Source organism: Mugil cephalus, chromosome 19, assembly GCF_022458985.1.
Source record: "Mugil cephalus isolate CIBA_MC_2020 chromosome 19, CIBA_Mcephalus_1.1, whole genome shotgun sequence".
NCBI classification, from domain to species: domain Eukaryota; kingdom Metazoa; phylum Chordata; class Actinopteri; order Mugiliformes; family Mugilidae; genus Mugil; species Mugil cephalus.
In genome coordinates this window covers 6178758-6201696 of record NC_061788.1, presented here as the reverse complement: position 1 = coordinate 6201696, position 22939 = coordinate 6178758, and the positions used below count along the sequence as shown (strand labels likewise).

The 22939-nt window shown below is 41.6% G+C and overlaps 1 protein-coding gene across 1 annotated transcript; it reads right to left on the bottom strand.

Moving 5' to 3' along the window:
- Nucleotides 1-1586: 1586 nt before the first annotated feature.
- agpat2 (1-acylglycerol-3-phosphate O-acyltransferase 2 (lysophosphatidic acid acyltransferase, beta)) lies at nt 1587-22453 on the bottom strand. Its single transcript, XM_047570238.1, has 6 exons — nt 21800-22453; nt 15018-15151; nt 9741-9916; nt 8800-8895; nt 5886-5958; nt 1587-5779 (listed from the first exon to the last, which is right to left on the bottom strand). The coding sequence occupies exons 1-6, from the start codon at nt 21973-21975 to the stop codon at nt 5622-5624; spliced, it is 813 nt and encodes a 270-aa protein (XP_047426194.1). The 5' UTR covers nt 21976-22453; the 3' UTR covers nt 1587-5621.
- Nucleotides 22454-22939: the final 486 nt, after the last annotated feature.

Here is a 22939-nt window from a genome sequence, read left to right as displayed (position 1 = left end):
GCAACGCGTGTGTTCGGTGGCTGGACTAATGTGGGGTAGAAGTGTTCAGTAGCAGTATGAGGGAGCGCTATTTAAGAATTACACAACACTCAGAATGGTGGGAATTTTCTACATGTGCTGGTCTGATCAAGGTGCAGCTGATTTTAGCCGTTTTATAAAATATAAAAGTTCTTTTTAGAAAGAAGTAAGAGCATTGCCTCGTTTTAATGAACTCAGATTTATTTGTAATTCTGTCAGTGTAAAGGCAGGTTAGACCCATTTACACCAGTCAGCCACAACATTAAAAACACTGATAGGAGGAGTTAAAAAACATTAACCATGTTGTAACAGTTCAGTGTTCTTCTGGGAAACTTCAGGACCTGGCATTCATTCATGAGGACGTTACATATTGCACCCACCTCATAGCAATGACACTAACAAAAATAATTAAAAAAAAAACATGAAGAACAGCACAAGGTGTTGACCTGGCCTCCAAATTCGCTAGATCCCAAACTGATCCAAGTATCTGTGGGTTGATCCACCATAGAGGCCCCTGTTGCCAGTAGTGATGTTCGATACCACGGTTTCTTTTCTAATCCAATACTGAATAAAATTTGGGCTGGTATCGCCGATACCGGTCCGATACTTCACATTAATACGCCCTAATGTGTCTGTTAAACCTAAAAAAAAGTAGTGTATTTTAATAAAGATGTGCATTTCATGAAGAATACAAGACACCAGACTTGATTTATGTATTTATTTATTTTAAACTCGGATGTATATTGAGGTAGCGGCCTCATTTACTATATAGCCGAGCTGATACAACAAAAGAAAAACCAGACAGAGACACAATCATACAAAACATATGTGAAAATGCAGTTTCAAACGCTTAAAAAAATAAAATAATAAAACCATTAAAATAAATTATTGTTTAACTACTATAAAATGAAAGCTTGTATCTTAATTCTGACCCTGTCCTCTCCTGTTCTCTCCTCCTCATCATAAATGCCTCGTATCCTGTGTTGTGGTTTAACCTGAGGTGTTTCACAAGGTTTGTTGTGTTGCCACAACTCAACAGTTTAGTTACTTTCCACTGTGTTAGCATGAAAAGTGTCGATATTTTGATTTGAGAATCGATTTTAGAGCATGAAGACCTGGTATCGGCAGTATCGATAATTCAGCATCGATCTGCACATCACTGGTAGAATTTCTCTTTACCTTTAAAGCATGACATTTAAAAGAGTTTTTTATTATTATTATTTATTTATCGCATGTTTCTTTCCCCAGCCTACAAGAAAAAAGTATTGCGATTACTATTGTACGAGAATAAAAAAAATGTCAAACAGAATGAAAATTCTCAAACCTCTTTCAAATCCTAAGTTTTTCTCACTTTCTTTAAACACTAAACCAATTTTTCTAAGTTGATATGAATGATGTTTCCTCCGTGTGACTGAAATCAAGTCTGATTGAAGATTTCAACTTGAACCGTTTACACTGACGACAAATAAATGTGCCTGCGCGCCCGTTTACGCAACATCATCTACGACAACAGAAGCTGCTTTCCTTCAAGAGAAGAAGAAGATGATGATGGAGATGGAGCCACGTCAAGTTTGAGATAGAACCAGTTTATTCCAACCAGAGAGAAACGATCAGATTCGAGTGTTTACACGGTTAATAGGAGCAAACAGATTCCCGTTGAGCACATTACCAAAGGTTCACACCCGCGCCTCTCGATCCGACTCAAACGTGTCGAGGACATTCAGAAAATATCTTATTAAACATTTCCTCAAGTAATAATTTCAGAACCAAAGAAAAAACAAATGAAGTTTTATTTATTCTTCTGCTGCAAGGCATTCACATGTACCCAGAATATGTGAGATCAACAACACCACATCGTCAATATTCAGATCAGATGCTAGATCGGGCGTCTGGACCATGTGTGCGTATACTCTCTCTCTCTCTCTCACACACACACACACACACACACACTCGTACAGTAAAAGGACCACACACTCGCCGACACACACGAGGCTCAGCAGGACGTCAGCTCTCTGCTCCTCACATTTATCTAAATGACACTTTAATAGCTTTGGTGAAAATCAGAAGAAAAATTATTTATTTTATCTTTTTTTTTTCGCCCCCTCCCCCCTTCGCCTTAACTCAGCATGAAAAAGTGCTTTTAATAAGGTCGAGAAGACTTGGGGAGTCAACAACAAAAGAAGAAGGGAAAAAAAGTAGCAAAAGCCTGTTTGGAGCTTATAAATCACACATTTGGATTACAAAAAAAAAAAAGAAAAAAAAAGAAAGAAAAAAAGAGCAGGAGTTAACGGATCAAACATTCCAGTAACTAAATTTATTATTATTACTTTTGGAAGAAACCAATATGGTAGATTTTTTTTAAATTTTATTTTAAACATTCGAACCGCTTGCTGCAAAAGGTAAAAATCTGCTTTTACAGACAATAAATATATTTAAACTAAGAAAAAAAAAATACATAATTAGATCAGTCATTATCATTATCATTATTATTAATATAATTAGAAGTAGTACTAGTAATCGGGGCGTATAGTCCTCCTGACTTTCACATGTTTCTAAAGCAGGAAACCGACCGTACAGCAGCGCACAGGCTCAGTGCAAACGTACAGATCAAGTCAGTTCACACGAGATGTGCGTCATCCTAGGACCCTGTTCACACCTGGCATCTTCATTCTTCTACGTTTGAATTCAGGTGCCAACGCACAGAAAACACATCGGCCGCGACCTCTTTATTCTAAGTGCTTGTCCCCCACCCACGACTCAACCGATGTCCTCTTGCTTCATTCATTCAGAAAAACAACAACCACTCTGGATAACTGCGGGAACAGACGTAAAAGAAAATGTGGACATTTTACCCTTGTGGCAACAATTAACAAATGAAATCCATGAACGTGAGCAGGCTGTGTGTAGTTCTGTCATGAGCACGAGGAGCTTCTGACTAATGAGGCGCCTCCGTTCAACCTTTGTTACATTTTTCTTGTCGACATTAACGCGTTCGTTTGTGTTTTCAGGGTTAAATGATATATTCTGAGCTTTAATGTTCAAACGTCAGCGCGGAGATGAATCAATAACTGATGTAAGAGGCTTTTCAGCTTTCTAGTCCCAAATTAGGATAAACACACAAAAAAATTATAAAAATAAAAAAAAAACAGAGGAGCTGTTCATGGTTCTGAAACAGCAGTAGCTGATCAAATATTCCAATAGAGCTTAGAGGACGTTATTTATTGGCAATCAGAGCTTCTTCTTCTTTTTCTTTTTTTAAACAGGGCCAGTTTACGCTCAAATAAATACATTTCTTCAGTTAAGAAAGTGGGACAACCTCCCGTTTTGTTTGTTTTTTTACTAAAGAGAGAAAATATTAGTAACAAAACGCTGAAATACATTCTCAGATGGGGGGAAAAAGTCAGTGATTCTACAGAGTAAAGCGAAAACCTCAGACCTGGATGTAAAAATAATAATAATAATAAGTTCAGTCAGTTCTACGTGGTTAGCCGTTATTGTCAGTATATATGTAAAACAAAACATTAGTAAACCTTCCAAAGTGCAACGACAACCACCGATCAAACTTAAGGCCAAAAAACATTTTAGATAATCCTTCTACGGGGTAATAACTCACAACTTAAAAATATATATAATAAAATAAAATCAGTCAATTCAACAAGTACGCTACAGACCAAAAGTTTGGAAGCAACTTCTAGTTTCTGTTCCCTTTCTTAAAAACCAGCATGAGTCCTACGTATTTTAGGATATTTTTACTGCACGATCAGACTTTGCTTTTGTTGATATGAACCATTTTTCCTCCGTTTACCTTTAGGTGAACAAACATGTTACCAAAAGACAAGAAAAGGCTTAGTTTTAGGGGCGAGAAGATTTGCACGAGTCACAACTTCAGTTTAAAAGTAAAAAAATAACATAAAAATTTAAAAGGAAATCACAGTTTGTATTGTTCACTTTAACTCTTTGGCTTTTGAGTCCGTCTACAAATATCCCTCGGTGACTTTAAAGGAAGCAAAGTCTGAGCAGAAAAAACTCAAATACCCGACAATTAAAATAAGTAAAAGTGTCTTCTGATAAGTTACTCTCAAACTAATGCACAGATTGGATGTTGCTTCCAAACCTTCGGCCTGTCGTGCACCGTCGCTGAACTCTTCTTGACATGTAGATTCGTCAGGGCTGTTGGTGAATCATCCAGGATAATCGGAGCGTATAAAATCAGATTAAGTAAAAAAAAACAAAAAAAAAAAACATATAATTTCACAGTTATTCACACGTTTTTTACCCTCGTCCTCACAGCAAGAACCGTTTCCTGTCATTGGTAGTAGTCAAGCGGCGGATGACTCATTAACAAGAACGTCACAGCGAGATAATAATAAAAAGAAAGGAAAGAAAAAGCACATGGCACAGCAGGCGGCTCGCACTTGGAAACAGTTGGACATTGCACTTCATGAAGTCACCTTTTTTTTTTTTTTTTTGACACATGTTGAATAGCTTCTTTCCGAAAAAAAAAATAAAAAATGAAATAATAATGATGATGTGAAAATAAATATAAGCGAGAAGACACTTGCTGCTCAGTTTTTTTTTTTGTTTGTTTGTTTGTTTTTGGAAACTGAAAGAAAGCACGAAGATACACCAACAACACACGACACTGAAATCTGCTCGCTGAAGTCCGTTAACTCGGTACAGATGGGCGCTATTGTTACATCGTCTACCCTCGCGTTCCCGGCTTTCTGACATCATGGAGCACGTCGTGGAGCTATCGGTCACCGGGTCGAGGAGCCAACGTGGATATAGAGTCGTGTTCGCAGCGACGGAGCCGGAGGAGTCAGTGGACGACCGGCGTCGACCTCTCACCTCCACGCGCTCGTGGAGACCCCGCTCTGTTTGTCTTTAGGCAACAGACTGGAATGCAGAAAGGGGAGAACGCACTAAAAGCGAAGGAAGGCAGGAAGGAAGGAAGGAAGGAGATGGGGTACTTTTCTGTTCGTGTGTGTGTGTGTGTGTGTGCAAGCATCCACCGAAACCAAGGCAGCACGAGAGGAAAACATAAATATCCACTGACATTTATGAAGAGAGAAGCCAAACAGAAGGCAGACTGAAAATAAAATTTAAAAAAAAAAAAAAAAAAAAAGGCAGAAGAAAGTACCAAAAAAAAAAAGACGGTTATAAAGTATAGATAATAACAAAGCCAGGCGTTCCAAAGCAAAGATGAATGGTGGACAGAGCCATCCAAAAAAGGCATGCATGAGTGAACGACGCACATCCATACTGCTGGGCTCGCCGTCCGTCACTCCGCTCACGGCGCGCAGAGCTGCTGCTGCTGCTGCTGCTGCTGCTGCTCGCCGGTGCTGCTGCAGACACAGTGAGGGTCAGGACTGACTGTGCTGTATGGTCAGGCGACGAAGAGGTTTCATGACGAGAGGCCGGTGTCATGTCGTGTCCTGTCCAGGTAACGGGACGAAACCTGTGGGCGGCGGGTGGCGCGGCGCAAAAAAAGTGTGTGGTGGAAGAATGGGTCTCGGATGGGGCGGAGAAAAGAGGCAGGGGGGGTGGTGGTGGTGGTGGTGGTGGGGAAGGGAGGGGGAAGGGGTTGGGGTGTTGGTGACTGTTCAGTGCTTTACGGGCCCGTTGCTATGGGTTACGGAGTTGGAGATCTCCAGGAAGGCCGAGCGCATCACGTTGTAGGACTTGTCGGACAGGGTCCCCACGTCGTCCGACGTCATCCCCTTCGTCTCGATCTTCGGGAGGACCTTCAACGTGATGGTCCCTGCAGAGGAGCACAACTCGTATCACATGACGCGGCACACACACAGACACACACACACACGTGTGGACGGGTTCACAGTGAGAAATGAGACATCAAGCCGAGTTACCCGAGTTGAACTGCTTTTCTTTCCGTAGGTAGAAGTTCCTGTAGGAGGAGAAGACGATGGGTATGATGGGGGCCTGCAGGAAAACAGAAAGAAAGAAGGTCTTCAATACATTGTGTTTGGCAACTTATTACTGTAATTTCAAAGTAATTAGTTACATTATAATGTTTCTATTTTGCATTACTTTCACCAAAATAATTGAAAGTGTGGATCTGGCGTTCTCAATAGATGTTATTTCATTCAGTGTAGCTCATTTTAACATCCAGTAGAAGGTGATGCGGAATGGCTAATGACTTAGCTAGGCTAAACGCTAACAACAGTACAATATAATGGCTGCAGTTATAGCTCATGGTGCAAAACATATAGTGATAGAGATAGTGTAAATTCATATTGAAATCAATATCGCTAGAAACTACAAGTGCATATTGTAACCAAACACCTAAAGGAAGCTGGCACCGCGCTAGATGTTTCGTTAAATTACTTGTGCTATTTCGCGAGGTACGGAGATCTTTTGGTTTTGCACACAAAAGCCCCGTTCAAAAGAGGTTAATTTTACCAGAATACGTCCTGTGATTTAAATATTACCTGCCTACATTTGAGTTTCATGTGGTTCATTCAAAGCAAACTACACATAAACATAAACAAGTTCTGTGTTTTAATCAAATTTCCATGCTGTTATTAAGGCTCCGCTACTTTCCATCTCACACCACTTCCTCTGCAAATTATAATGGATGATGAATATATATATATATATTTTTTTTTTTGATGCTATTCATCCCAGGGAAGAGATTACCAACGACCGGGTGGTATTTAAATCAGCTCCACCTTTGTCAATGAACACATTAATGGTTGATCTAATGGTTTCACCCGTCTAAACAGGTGAATAGTTCAATGACATCTCGACTACACGATCTAACATCCGTCCAAACTTTGAATTATAGCACATCCTTCACAACTCGTAAGTGACAAGAGGCAGAAAAAAGCTGCAAATCAAAAAAAAAAAAAAAAAAGTAAAAACTCATCCCTAAATCACAGAGATGTCGATTCGCACTGGATTAGTGGAGAATTATGGTAGCTACTTTAGGGTGTCATTTGTATTTAACAAAACCATTCGCATGGGATTAAGATCACAGATGACCTCTGTGATTATTAGAAATTAGAAATGAGAAAAAATTGTAATGCGTAAAACCTAGGTCTTCAACAGGGGGTCCAGGACCCCTAGTGGGTCTAAGGAGGTACTGCAGGGGGGTCGCAAAATCTTTGGTTGATTAGACATTGTGTCCAATTTTGATTTTCCCCCCACAAATGTAAATTTCTTTAAATAAACATCAACATGAATCCATGAATATTTTAGTAAAGGGATTAATGGAGGCAGAAAGATGTCATCACTCATTCATCACTCAGTTAGGTACGTTTATGTCAGGTATGTTTATGCCACCCTATGTTGCACATGTTTGGAATAAAAAACGAAATATTTGAACCTGTGTATTATTTGAATAGCTTAATATTGAATGCAAAATGATAATAATAATGTACATTTAGAAAGAGCACTAAGTTGAGTTTAATATAGAACACATATAGTAGGTAGGGGGTCCCTGCTTAATCTCTCCATCAGTTCGGGGTCCTTGGCCTTTTGTAAAGCCTTATGTAATGTTACAGCGAAAAGTAATGCATTACTCCCAACGCTGTCAATACAGTATGTCAAAATATAATCACCTCTTATTTTCTATGTAAAGAACAGAAATTTAACCCGAAACATTTCATGTTTTTCTAAGCGAGCCAAAGGATTTGAAAACGGACAGAAATACCCGACTAAACCAACATCACATTCCCTCATGCACACACAAGCTCAGCAGGACTCCAACAATCTCCATCTCCTCCACCGCTGCTGGCTAATGGAGGCCGAGTGGCTCTCGAGAGACCCCGAGTGGCCCTCCAACAGGCCTGCCTGAGCCAAACGTGTCTCCCCCTGGGGGCTGTCCTGCTTCCACTCAATCTGGCCGGCCGGGTACGAATGGAAAAGGCTGCGCCGTAACTCAGCAGAGATAAAAAAAAAAAAAAAAAAAACAGTCTCCGTTCACACAGAAAAATCTCAAGTGTAAAGAGAAGCCAAGAGGGAAAACTAAAACTCAGAGTGTGTTATTCCAGCTCCCCAGAAACATTCCCCTCCAAACACCAAACAGAGTTTTTCTATTTTTCGTCAACATCCAAACACAGTTTGTTTAACACACAGTGTCGGCAGAACCCTGAAGTGAGGTGCGCCTACAGAAAATGTGAATGCGTTCGCTAATGAGGAGCAGCAGGCCTTTATTTTTGTAGCCTCTCGGCCCCGGTGCATTTCTGAACCAAACTGATATTAATCTTCAGCAGCACACACATAATACGAGGTCTGCGGTTTCTGGCCAGAACTCATTCGACAATGTTTTTCTAATTCATTCCACCTGTCTGAGGTGAGCGTGTGCCAAGAAACATCCAGAACAGAGACCTCCCACCTGCGGAGATAAAACGTGTAAACGCACACAGCTGAGCGGCCGCCCTCTGATAAATAGAACAATAGTATGAAGAGTATGAATGAATGAAAGAAAAACAACATGTATACAATTAAGATCATTTCAGAGCATTCGTTTGGAAAAGGCTGAGTCTGAGTGGACGCCATCATGCATCAGTGAATATGGTAGAATCATAATTTAGCCTTGCACCGTATAAGGCTGCTAGCTCCCCCATGTGTTTAAAAGCAGCACAATGTCATCCTCTTTCTGGAGACTCAAGTTGGCAGAAGTCCCACAGAACCTCCGTCTGGGCGGAGAAACCTCGACTTAATGTAAGGACGAGATACGGACGGGGAGAGCTCACCCTCTGCTCCACCGAGCGCACAGAACCTCAGAGATTAAAAGGACGTTTTAAGAAATACACTCACTTGTGCCTGCAGTGCCAGGTGGAAAGCACCTTTCTTGAAGGGCAGCAGGTCGCCGTTCTGGTTACGCGTTCCCTCTGGGAACACCCACAGACGAATCTGTGAAGGTCAAAGAACAAGTGTTCAGGAGAATAAAAAAATAAATAAAAGGAGAAGCTTGAGATGAACGCATGTCCTGCATTAACAAGAGATTATCTGAAATTCGCACTAATTAATTTGAGTCGTATGACCAAATATGTGTATTTTTCAAAATGTTGAAGTCATTTTCTACTGGTTGAGAGAGGAATTAACGCGGTAGACTGACTGAGGATGGACTATTTCACTGTGATGATGAGTAAATATTAATCATACACTAGTAGCAAAACAGGTTTGCATGCAGCGCTAGCACAGTGCCGTGTTAGCACTGCATGCTAATGTGGAAATCCGAGGACATTTGCAGCTCAGAGGACAAAAAAATTAAATGTTATTAAGATGAAATGAAGAAACAAGGATCTATTGTAACGTATCAATTCATATTTAAACTGCTATGTTTGTCATTCCAATAGCAGCGTGACCGGCTACCGTAATGATTGTAGTCTTGCGCGCAACCTTTTTTTTTCCCTCATTCATAAAAAGCAAAAATTGGGGGTTTATTTCGGGGACAGCTTTAGCCGGGGGACAGGTCTTCCAAAACAAGAAAAGTCCCCTGAAATCTGGGATGTCTGGTCACTAGTCCTCTCATTCTTTTGCTTCATTTTTCAGACCTTTTCATCTTCACGATGCCTCACAGTGTTGCACAATGCGTGTTTAGAAGCACTACACTGAAAACGGTCCGGTCTGAAACAGTGTCTTGTGTTTGTGTGTGGATGTATATTAATACGTATATGGTTTTCTTTTTAAATATGTGCATTTTTGTTTACATATAAGAAATTGAATAAAAACTTAAATGACAGACAGGAGACTACCTGGTCGTCCAACATGGTTTTGGCAGCGTCCGCCATGACGCTCTTGGCATCGCTCGTCTTCTTGCGGTTGATGAAGACGATGCCCCCCAGCCAGCAGGTGAGACCCACCGTGCCAGCGTAGACCAGCTCCTTCTTGGCTATCATGGTGCAGCGGTCTGGTAAAATCTCCATCAAACCTGAGAAACACGGGATGAGAAGCTCGGCGTTCAGGAGGACGAAAGATGCCAAGAGCCTCCAGTTCACATACCCAAAAAAGTTTATACTGTAAGATTACTGTACCTACTCTATAAATTAAATCTGCATTATAAGCAGAAGTGCAGGGGAGATAATTAAAATGTTAATTACTTCAGTAAATCTCAAGGTAAAGTTTTGCTCTTTGAATTAAAACGTGACTTAAAAAAAAACATTGACTATGTTCTAATTATGATATCAAACTATTTTGAAATTAAATGCAAAACATAATTAAAACAGCTGTTGGTTTAAATCAGAAAAAATAAACTGAATAAATTAAAAATGAAATTTTATTTTACCCATTTAAACCATATTTACCCTTAATAAATTACCTCAAACAGCAAAAATAAAATACACTTTTAATTAAAATGTTGATAACTCTGTAGCTAATAATAGTCCCCCTCTGGCTTGACATTGACTATGAAGCTTTACTTGTACAACATTTGTTGCACTTCACTGTATCGGTCACAGTATTTATTAAAGGCACTAAGATAAAGAGAACCAGCGCAAGGAGATTACATGTTGCTGCATTCACCTTGTGTATAAAGAGATTCAAGGTTAGATAAACACCACTCTCATCATCGGATCATGTTTCACCACCAGGATGCAAACCACCGTGCAGCTGTAACTATGAAAAGCTGCCTATCAGTAAAGTCTTTGGGTCAGTGAAACGTGTACAGGTGTACGGGAGCTGAACCGGTGACTCAATGCGAGCTTTGGCCTTTCCACCTGATTCCACCCTATCTCTCCGTGACTGGATTTCATCAGGCGGCGAGTCTGCCGATGCAACACGTGATGTCGGAAGAGAGACGTCGCTTTCTTTATGGGACGTTATCTGTAATTGCGCTTACGTTGTGAAATGTTTTATTAACAGAGAGCAAACAAGTGCACACCAGCGGCGGAGAGAGAGGAATCCAAAAGCAGAAACGGGGAGTCTCATCGCATCGGCTCTGCGCTATTAATGGCTGGGTGTAACAGTTGGCATGGTAACTTGGACGCCAAATAAGCCTCATGTTGAGTTTTCTTGGTGCTAATTAGATTCCCAACTCTCTCCCCTGCTGTCACGAACCTGGCCTTGAGCCTGCCCTCATCACTCACCGGCTCAGAGAAACACTCTCCCAGGCGCTGATGGAGGGAAAGCACATCTCTGCTAAACAAGTGTCCTCAACACTTGGATTAAATACTCGGAGGAATGAGGCAATGTTTAGAGACATTCAAATAAATCAAAGCATAAACAAGAGCCGAAATCAAAACCTGAGAACCGGCTATAATCTACGGTCCGACGAGTCGTGTGTTTTATTGTTTGAATATTGATTACAGTCTGCAGGTTTTGTTAGCGTCTCAGGTGCCAATGTTCGGCCGTTAGCCAGTGTCGACTGTAGTCGAGTCCGTGACCCGAGCTTTGGCGATGCGTGAAGCACTGTTGGCGGCTTCTCGGCATTTTTAGCATGTTGCATCAGTGATGGGACGATATGGTGAGAGGGATCTCCCTGACTGGCTGTTTAGTTTAACTAATTAGGGAACCAAAAAAAAGGAAACAGAGGTTTCAAGAAAACTCTCCAACTTGAAGTGACAAGAGTAAACCGAATAACGCACTTCAAATGGCACACAGAGAGTGTTTCTCATTTTTTTTCGTCTTCAAATACGCAAATATTTGCACAAACACCACCAGCTCACCCAATAAGCATTTGTCGCCGGCAGTTATTTGGTGTTGCTTTGGTGTGTCCGTAACACAGACTGTACAAAAAGTGAATACGATGACAGCTCCTCTGAAGTGGAGCCAAAACACGTGAAGCTCCCTCTGGTGGCTGGCTGCAGTAAAGGTCATAAGTGCCACCTCCTCTAAGTCGGTGGATGGGACGTGAGCCCAAACGAAAACACATAAGAACATGTCAAATAATTTTGTTTCAGTGATGGTTTATGCTGATGTAAATATAAGTTTGGTTTCAGTTTAGTTAAATGATGCTATTAAAACAGGATGTTGCATCATGGTGATTGACAGTTGCCATTGACAACTGCTCTGTGGAGCTGTCTCCATAGGACTGTGAGAGTAGGAAATATATATAATCCAACATTTTTTTTTTTTTATAACTGGCGGCTAGTGAATCTAGAGGAAGTATGGGCAGGTTATTGGTAATGTGGTAACTCTCGAACAGTATTGCGCAAAGTCTGGCTCCAAACTAGCAAGATGGTGCTGCCGGTGTCCTTGAAGTTGTAGCTCCGGTGAGGTCAACGATGGGTGTAGAGACTTGTCGTCCATTGTTTTTTATACAGTGTATGGTATGTACCATTACATCTGGCAGACTTCTTTCAAACCAACAGAGGACAGACTGTCTTAGCAACAAGAACCATTGTTACTAGAATCAGAAGGCCTGTGCTGACTTCCCCATGATAAACCGTGAGGATTGGAGAGTAAAGTCCTGGATGATGGTAGCACCAGTGATGTCTTCGGCAGTCCTAAGAGTCCATTTGAGTCTGCTCTCGTTCTGTTTGTCGGCTAATCCAAACCAGACCGTGACTAATGACCAGTGTACACGGGATCCGGCCACATTCCGGCTCCGTCATGGCTGCCGCAGACAATCCCGTCGTATCTCATCCCAAACGCCGCGCAAAATCCACAGTATAATTGTTACCATTTACATATTTTCGGTTCCTGTTGTCAGGAAATGAAACAACCATGAAATCCGATCACAGCAATAAATACACGGTTTCCCAAGCTCCTGAGATGAGGGTCTTTATATTGCGATGGTGAAATTGTCAAATAGAACAAACAGAATAGAGATTAAAACAAAAGCTGAGCTATATCAGCTTTTCATCAGCTATACTGATGAAAAGCTGCGTCTGCGACTACATCTAAACGAGCTGTCTGGAAAAGCATATTCCTGCTGGTAAAAGATTTAAAATTTTAACTACAGTGTAAACGAGGCTGCTGAAGAACAGATGCTCTGTTTCTAAAACTGTAACAGAGCCGCGACTATGCAGCTGTATACATTTGCAAAGACAAAGACTTAAAAACTTCAAGTTGTTTGGTAACTTTGACTTTACCCTGGAAAAGCAAAACACAAATCCTTGTCACGCATAAAGTGTTTTTCATCATTTGGAAACTCTGTGAGGATTTGCGTGTAGAGAAGTCATCGACCCTCCAGCTAACCCAGGCGATGGCGTCTCGTGTCACTGTATCAGTGAGTTTGTCCGGGTCAGCAGTCAGACCACAGTTTTAGCTTTGCATCGCTGCTCACTTCTGACCACAGTTATTTGTTCAGCAGTGGTTCGGCGTGTTCCCTTTTTTCTGGTCCAGCTCTCCTAATCTGATGTCTAATTCAGCTGTTGATGGCCGAGACTCTCTCCAGGATCACGACAAAGGAGTGTAGAACACTCTGCGCTAGCACAATGATCGGACTGGATCGGAATCGGGGCTTTAGCCGAGCCTGAAAATCAAACCATAAACCAAAACCACATCTCTGCAGCGTCAGAACGTCTTCTTCCTCTTCTGTTTTGTTTTGTTTGCAGCTCTGTGGAAGAACTTTACTCTAGAAAATGAAATTTTCAGATGTTTGGCGAAGGTGATAATAGGAGGTAGCTGTTCAATACTGATTGATTCGTCACAAATATCATTTACATCGTGTAAACACAGAGGGTTTGTGGTGTTGGAGGACGAGTCCATTACTGTGGTAGAGAACATTTGGTTTTTACCAAATTCGTTTCTGGGGCTAAGGCAGAGCTACCTTCTCCTCACTATAACATCTTTGACACCCCTACTTACTGGACTTAATCCAGTTGCGTGGTGCACACATTTTCGGAGAACAAAGGTAAGATAAGAAAAAGCCTTTATCAATCTCAATGGGGGGGAAACTTTGTTCATTTACGATCAGATCGGAACCCGGATTGGCAGATCGGTATCAGATCGAAAAAAAAACTAAAATCTCTTTTTACTCAACTGAAATGATTCTGATTAAAAATTCCAACTTAATTGTTTACTGGAACGATATGTGCTTACACAACACAAAACATCAATCACAACGTGGTTCTACCCGTTGTGGAGCGTTGAATCTGCCAGAAACACGACAGAAATGTAACAGAAGTCGCCCCCAACTGTGTTTACAACACTATAATCATTTAATAGAACACGATGGACTGAACAGACCGACATTGCTGGCCTTCACATGGATTCCAGCGTCGAATAAAAAATGAGTTAAACCACTTAGATTTGCTACATCCCAGCTTTTGTATCGCCAGGAAACTGTGCAAACATGAACAAAAATAATGTTTTTTTTTTTCCAACCAGAGAGAAACAATTGGATCAAGTGTTCGTATGGCTACTACGAGCAAATCTGTTCACAACGAACAGATTATCAGGGGTTTACACTACGACTTTAATAGGTTTGAAGCTTCCCTCTGATCCGGCCGGTCCTTTCTGATTGGTCGTTCCTGATTGGACCATTATTCATGTTATTAGCAGAACGCTTTCCGTGGAAACGTAGCCAGTGACTTGAGGTGGGATTTACACCCAGCATCCATTTATCTAAAAACAGAAATTGCTTCTCTTTCTCTTTCTATTTGTCAGCTCTGATATGAGTACTGTCAGGCCTCCCTGAAGCTGAAGGAAGCAGAGAGTGAATAACTCCTGCTAATCTCACTGAGCATTAGCCGCTTTTCCATTTTATTGGCCAGAGAGTGCAGATTCACCGCATGTATACTCGGCTGTAGATTCTGAAATCCCCGATGTCGGAGCTTAACGGTACAATTCTTCCATCTGTGACTCCTGCAGCACTGACTGTAGATGACTGCTTCTTCTCCTACTAAAACGTCCAGAACTGTTTCAAATTACTGAAGCTCAACTGGACTGAGTGTACGACAAATCGTCCCCGGTTATTCTGAGTTATTTTAGGCTCTGGAGATTGAAAAATAGAAGGAGGCAAAGAAGTCATCGGCACTTCTCCAGATGAAATCTTTAGTGCTGAAAAATGCATGCGATCGGCTGCCTTCCCAGGCTCCTCACGGCCATTTCAGGCCGACTTTCAATCTGAAATAAAATCCAATACCCACCTAAAACATCCAGGGAGCTCTGGTGGTTGGAGATGATGACGTAAGGACCCTCTGTTTGCAGATGCTCCAAGCCGCTCACTTCGAAACGAAGACCCAGGAAATACTTGACATGACGAACCAAGGAGCGGATGATCCTGAGGGGGGGAAAAAAAAAAAGGGTAATTACAGCGCTGAGTCAGTACAGGTTACTCTTCACATGCAAGTGCAGTAGGCCACATATTATTAACCAGAACTGCAGCTCGAAGGTTGGAGGAGACGGTCGACAGCGTAAACCCTGTGAAGCACTAAAGGTGTTGCGGTATATTATGCGCTTGCCAGCTCGGACATTTAATCACACGATAGGATCCATCTTAAAAAAGGCATCTGGTAGATTAATCATGTGTCCTCCTTGTGAGCTCTGGTTGTTTCTTGGTTGGTTAAATAATTGCCTGTGTAACGCTCCAATAAGCCTTGAGAAGCGATCTGCGCCCATCTGCCTCTGAAATCACGACACATACTTTATACCTGTAGTAAATCACTCAGCTTTTGATTTACACACATTAGTTTCACCAACTTCAAAGCCTAAAAGCTATTATAAAAAAATAAATAAATTAAAAAAAAAAAAAAGCTGTCGACTATACCATATGACCATCTCAAACTTTTGCCAATAGTCAAAGCTGTCAGGCTGGACTTGCCGGCCAATATTTCAAGCCATATTGCAAATAACTGCTTTCTTTAGACCACATAGTAAATATGTGTAAAACTGCAAAGCCAAAACAAAGAGCTAAAAGAGGCTTAAAACCCCTGATAGCTGAGTTGAGTCAAAAACTCATCCATTAAAACATAAAACAAAAAAAAATTTCACTCAGATGTTTCAGCGTTTATACTTTCTTTGATAAGCGTTTGTCTTTTGGGACTTGTAACACCAGACCTTTGCGGAGTCGAAGAAGATAACAGATGTGGACTCTGTGAAGACACATCCGAGGTGACCTCCGGCCCGACTGGGAATGCTTTCATCCTCGTTCCAATCGACCAGATCAAGGATAAGGGACATTTGCTGACATGGCCAATAAATGACTGAGAAAGCATTTTTTTTTAATCCAATTATTGCTGCTATTACAAGCTCTTGACACATTCTTGCATTGTAAATAAAGCTGAATGCTGTAACTCCAAATAATTCTTTCTGGGCTAAACTGTGCATTAAATATAAACAAGCCAACACTTTCTTTGGCATCAGTATTTGAAGACTAAATAATTCATGCCACTTTATCTAACTTAAATTGTTTTGCTTTAAACCTGCCAAAATATAATGGATTATTCTTCTTATTTGTTTTGTGCCTGTAGGTCTAGAACACACAATAATCCATGTTTTTTGTTTTTTTGCAGAAACCTGCTGTAGTTGGCAGTACCGGTTTGACATTTGACTTTCTTGCAGCACTAACTTGCACCATCAGAACTGAACCAGATTTCTGCAAAAGTAGGGAAAGTTCAAATGGGGACCGGACCGCACACAACAAAATGGACCAAAACGCAGCGAATTTGAAATATTTTGGGAAAGAGCTCATCGAAATGATCACGCAGCCATTATCGCATTACAAACCTTTTCCGTGCAAAACCAGACCGCAAATTTTGGAAAACAAACTAGCTGTTTTCCTGATGAGCACAACAAAACTTGGCCGCCGTCGCTCCACCAACTCGAACGACCTTTTCCGCTCGGAGAAAACAGCCGAGCCACTCTCTCCATCTCCCGTCTCCGGCCAGAGAAATCATCACTTCAGCATGTGTGCGTTTCTCATCACTGAATCATAGACCCCCTGCAACTTCTTGCTCTGTTTGTTGTCTCGGTTTGGCCTTATTTAAAAAAGAAAAATGCATTCCACCCATCTTCTTGGCATGCAGGGTATAGCTGTTCACGTACCGTTTCTTTTTTTAGGGACGTTTTGCGCAACAGTTTCCAGCTGTGCTGTAATAAGGCCTTCCAAACTACCACTGATATGAAAAATGTTGAAATGCCCCGACATCCTGAAGCAATGTTGGAAATAATAGATTCCATGTTCGTCAACTGTTCATGAAAGTAAACTTGCAATAAAACACAACATTTACAGACACCTTTTAACATCCAGTTCACGACTTGTTAACAACGTGGGCAGTTTTTCACCCGCATTGATGGACGTGATTCTTCAAAATGCCAAAGGCCAAACGGTCGAAAAGTTTGGCTGCAATTCACCTCAGAAGAAGCAGATTTGGCAACGTGCAACAAGTGGTCGAAGGAGAGGCAACACCTCGGATTTGATTAAATATCTGACGACGTTTTTTTTTTTTTTTTTGAAAAGGCCGAGAAATGTAACTTCTTTGATGGCCTGTGAGACCCAACGCCAAGCACATCTGCAGAAAAACTGCTAAAAGTTTAAAGTTGCTAGGGGTTTTTGAAACACCAGTTGAATTTATATTATTTAAATTAGTATTCAGCTCAACTTGCACGTCACAAATTGCCTTAAAAATAAAAAGGCACCGTATTTTGATTAAGTTCGTATGTTTTCTTTTCTTTAAGCAACAGCACCTTTTCAAAAGCACCAGTTTGGCACCAGTATTGGATAAAACCTTAATGATACCCATCCCTACCGAAAGTTGCCACTTGATACTAAGCAAACAAGCACTAGTATGATTCCAAGTTGGCTCAAGGAAATCAAATATGTACTCTACTTCATCATGAAACAGACCTTGTGTTGGTTAGGAAGCGGCAGATCAGATAGTCTTAAAACTAATTCCTGAACGTTACTCATTCAGCCGTCGTAAAATGAATAGACGCGACAGTAGCTTAGGCCGCGAATTCACTTCCCAGCTCATTCAAACCGAATGTGGAGACTCCACGAGTCAAACGGTCAAATGATGAGTTGGTAAACGTGTAAAAACGATTGCTGAATCCTGTCAAGCTCACGTTTTTATGCCATTTGTGAGACGTGGCAGGTCACAAGCTCCTGTAGAAACGTGTAATGCGTCGGACGGCTTCATAATTCAACGCATGAGAAAGTTATTAACGTCTTCGTCTGTTCACCGGCATGTGACTCTACTCACCAGCAGCAATCAGCCTAAACTGCTGACTCAACTGAAACCAGCGTAGCCCATATACATTTGATTGAATGGTAAAGTACAGAAAAATGACTTTGACCTTTAACCTCAAATAGCCTGCAGGTTATCTTCCAATACAGCAGTACGGCGATAACACGCTCTATCCAGTGCAAAAGTCACCGCTTATGTAATTACTTGCGGCAACTTAAGAATGTTCGAAGGGAATTAAATGACCTCAGTTGAATTCTCTTCGCAGCCAACCCGCTAAGCTGGTACCCTGACTCATTTCATTATCAGTCTCTAAGGAAGTTCCTCAGAGAACACAACAACATTTAGGAAACAGCGTAAATCCCACACCCCTAGACAGATAAAAAGGTGAGCCTGACCCGCCATCCCAAAGATTATTGAACTAACAAACAGAAATACCCATGCCGAACTAATTCGGCTTATTTAGAAGATACACACACTTCTGTGTAAATGAATTCCACTGTTGTTCTGTTTTACATGTACCTGGAAGGGATATTCTCTCATTTGCTTAGTTATCTCATTTTACATCGACAGGAAATGCAAATAACTTTCCAGAGAAGCACCCGACACGGCTATGAAGCCGACCTTGCCATTCACAAAAAAAAAAAAAAAACCTGCGTCCTCATCTATTTCTGCTCGCTTTCTCCTTCAGCTCCTTTAGAGATTTTTGGTTGTTTTGTCGGTACTGGATGTATCACCGCTCTCCAAACGGCGAAGTTATTTACTATCCCCGCACTCGACAGCTTTCCACAGCTTTACTGCTGCACTGATGATTTAGTCATTGACAATATTTCCTTTTCAAATAAAGAGCAGTGGCGGCAAGTGGAGCTCACTCAATCCATACTGCACTGATATTTTTATGACCGGCTTGTCTCTCCGTGAAATATTTGGGCCGGGAAATATACAAGCCGGGGAAATATACCTCGGCAACCAGAGCCTGGAACGCCCGCCGGCGATCAGCCATCCCCCACGAAGAGACGGGTGACGAGCGAAATGCTTTATACGTGGACGCGGGGCTTAATGCTGACGGATAGCAACACTGGTCCCCCGCTGACGTTAGACAGCGTTACACACCATGGAACCTGAGCTCAAGCAATTGCGAGTAAGGAAACCTAGCCTCATTCTTTCATCTGCTGTCATGAGATCCTACCTGTTGATTCATGTCGGACCTCCGCTGACAGGTAAAACCATGCGTCTGTAACAATGAGCTGAAAACGAACAAGAGCGCAACATTGAAAAGGAACTTGAATTATTTGACTGTATGGACGCTTTAGATTAACTGAACATAACTGCATCCAAGTCTTCTAAATCAGTTGCGAATAAAGCGGTCGACCGCAGACTTTACGGCTATGTGTGACAGCAGATGTCTGTTACGGATTCCTCTGTCTTTCTAAAAACGGGTGGCTGGTATGTAAAAAAAAAACAAAAAAAAAAAACAAACACACAATCCAAAACTCTTTTCCCTCACTACACGAGGTCAGACCACGACCCGGCCGCTTCGCCACATGTCACCAGGTCTAGATAACCTTTGAGTCGACCGAATGGTGGTACAAACTGGGGCAACATGACACTGCCAAGGCTAACGTGACTGCGAAACAGTTATTTCTAGAGGCGGCGAGGTCCGCCGTCGTAACTGACAGGGCTGCTGTCAGCTGATCGGGGACAAGCGAGGTTGCGCCGGCGGATGGGGGGGCCTCATAACTATTCAGTAACCCAACTCTAATCAGGGGAAACTTGCCATCTGGCAACTGTCTCTTCAAGGTAATTACTGGAATGTGAGCGGCGATCCATCTTCACCGACTAGATTTAACCACAAAAACCCTCCTGCTACAAAACAGACACTGATATAGTACTGTCCTAACAGGTACCAAATCACCTTTAACATTATTATACATTAAAGGGAACTAAATGAGAGAAACAACACTATCGATTGCCTCAAGGACTAACTCCCTCATCCAGTGTTTTCAAACTAAAAGACAGGATTTAATATAGGACTGTGATTCTAACCTGGAAATTTACAGTTCCCCTGTTGTGTGTATGTTTCTCTGAGTTGATTTACGTGCTTAGTTTCTTCAATAAAGGACACAAGAACACAGGTGTCAAACACACGCCCTGCGGGCCAAAAGCTTCCCGCCAGGGGGTCTAATAAAAGACATAGAGGACAAATGCAATTTTTCAATGTATGCTTTCCCTAATTTATCCACTGTTTTAGTCGGATAGGTGGACAGAACATGAGGCCGAGACCCAGGATTAAACAGCAGACAGCAATGTGCTCAAACTGCACTTATTTCCCTTAAGAAATTATTTTTTTTGAACAACAATTCATTAAATGTAAACACTGTCCTAACTTGCGCTACAACAAATGGAATAAATCTGAAGCTGTCGTTACTTGTGCTATTATCTGACTGCTTTGGCCCGTTTCACGTCAAAATTAGGCTGAACGTGGCCTCTGAACTAAAAAGGAGTTTGACACCCCTGCACTACAACTGGACAAACAATGACACCCTTGTGGTGCCCAGTGGTCAGACTTGCTCACGTCACGCAGCTTAGCCAACGAGCATTTCTCTAGAGCAGATGGATAGATCTGCATAAAGGAAAAAATATTGGCTTTTACGTTACGGTAATATGATTTTTAGCAACATTAGATAAAGCCGTCGCATGTTAGTGTTGGCTTCCTTCGGCTAAGACGTTCCTACAGCGGCTGTTTTAAAGTAGGGGCGAGTGGGACCATATTTATGACTAACAACATTATTGCTTTGCCTTACTGTTACAATATCAATAAAAATACCAGCGTGAGTGCTAAAAATTGTGTTTTTTTTTCTTGTTTTCCACAATCGTTCAAATACGCCTTATGTAAGAATTCATTTATTATTATGGTTTGTTGTTATTTGAAATTGTGGACGTTTTGTGCAACTTTTCTGTGATTTCAGTGGGTGCGACAACAGCTTGTCAAGTCATTTTAAGACACTGGACGACGTCGGAAAGAATGTGTATGTGTATGGACTGAAACGGCATCCTATAAATGTGTGCTTAGTGACAGTCGGTCTAAACTTGCAAGGCTTATGTGGTTTCCACCCAAAAGTCTTATTTGTGAGGATGTGGCCTCAGTGATGACAGGGGGCAAGGGGTGACCCCTTGGGATAGGCTCTGGGATTATATAAAATGTGGATAGTGACCCCGAATAGAATTCATTCTTCTTTGTTTTGATTTTTGAGATCCTCCTATACTGTAGGTTGAAGCATGTTAGCTATAAATCTGTGTACAGATGTGGATGTATGGGTGCATGTACAGGTGTGCTTGCATTCTGATACATGTACACATTAGTTAATATTATTCTATTATATTAAATTATATTTTTAATGTTCAACAAAAAAACAAAAATATGCTGAGTCCGTTACTTAATTGTACACTATCTGCTCATGTATGGGGGAAACATGCTAAGTTTGCCATGTACACAAGCCTTTGAAAAGCGCAATAAAAACTTGAATTTGAATAAACAAACAAACAAATAAATAAATAAGTGTTGACGTTTTGGCGGAGTCTGCCCGTGTGACACGAACTCTTCGCCAAATTACGACCGGCGAGGTCGCAAATTTGAATGTTTAACGTGGACAAGGGCCGCTGCTAGCCTGCTAGCCTGTTAGCCTGCTAAGGAGCTAGCGCTGGCTAGCCGTCAGAGCGACATTTATCACGCAAACAAAACTCACCTCATGTTTTCAACGTCTCTGCCCCCGCTCTTCAGTATGCACAGGGGGATCGCGACCAGCGCCAGGCACATCATGTAGGCCACGTAAAAGCACTTTTTGAAATAGAAAACAAACGTGCTGCTGGTCCACATCAGGAGCGGAATCAGCAGCAGCGGCAACATCCACAGCACATCCATAGCGAGGAGAGAAGGGAGGGGGAAGAAGGGGGGAGAGAAAAACTCTCGCCTTCCAGCAGTAACACACGCTCGGGGTTGGATGAGGAAACCAGCCAGCCAGCCAGCCAGCCTGCCCGGCTAAGGTAGAGGAGAGGTGGGGCGCAAAGCGACCCCGACAAACATCACACACTCGGGGAGGGTGGAGGGGGGTATTCCTGTCAGGAGGACACACCGGCGATGGCAGCGCTTGACTCTGGCTGCACGAAATGAGCATGAAGCGTCGCTCATCTGTTGCTAAATGGTATCATGAGGTGGAGTCAAGTCGATCGTCATCCGTTGTGTGTGTGTGCGTGTGTGTGTGTGTGTGTGTGTTTTTTTTTCTTCTTCTCCATTTCCGGTTTTGGCCACTATGTCAAATGTCACCAGCTAAATATTATTAACCCTTTCTAGAGCGACAGGGTCAGAGCTTTAGGGGGTTCTTTCATGTCAAACTAATGTGTCACAAAGCTATTACTTTGGTTTAAAGAAAGAAAGAAAGAAAATAAATTGCATTTAAATGAGAAGATGAAGTAGGAACAATAAGTGCAAAAGAAAGATAAATAAAATAAGGCAACCCTGCCTAAGAGACAACATCTCATACCACAACATCTTGTGGTATGAATTTTTTCTCATCTTATCATAGACAAACATTTTAAAATGTTCAATTCTTATTCTTATTGGGGCTGGGACCAAGTTTAGGGGCTTAAGCACCCCTTAAAATGGGTTGGATGTGCCACTGAAAGGCACTATCTATTCCACAAGAAGAATTTATTACTTTAGTGAAGTTTTTCAAAAAAAGATTTAATTTTCATGGGGAAAATCACGATTAACTAATTTACCATATATGGTTCCTTGTCCTTAAGTGGTAAACAAATATAAATCAGAAAGAAAAAAACAATGCATAAGTGAACATGTGTTCTGAGTTGTTGCTTGAATATGGGGTATT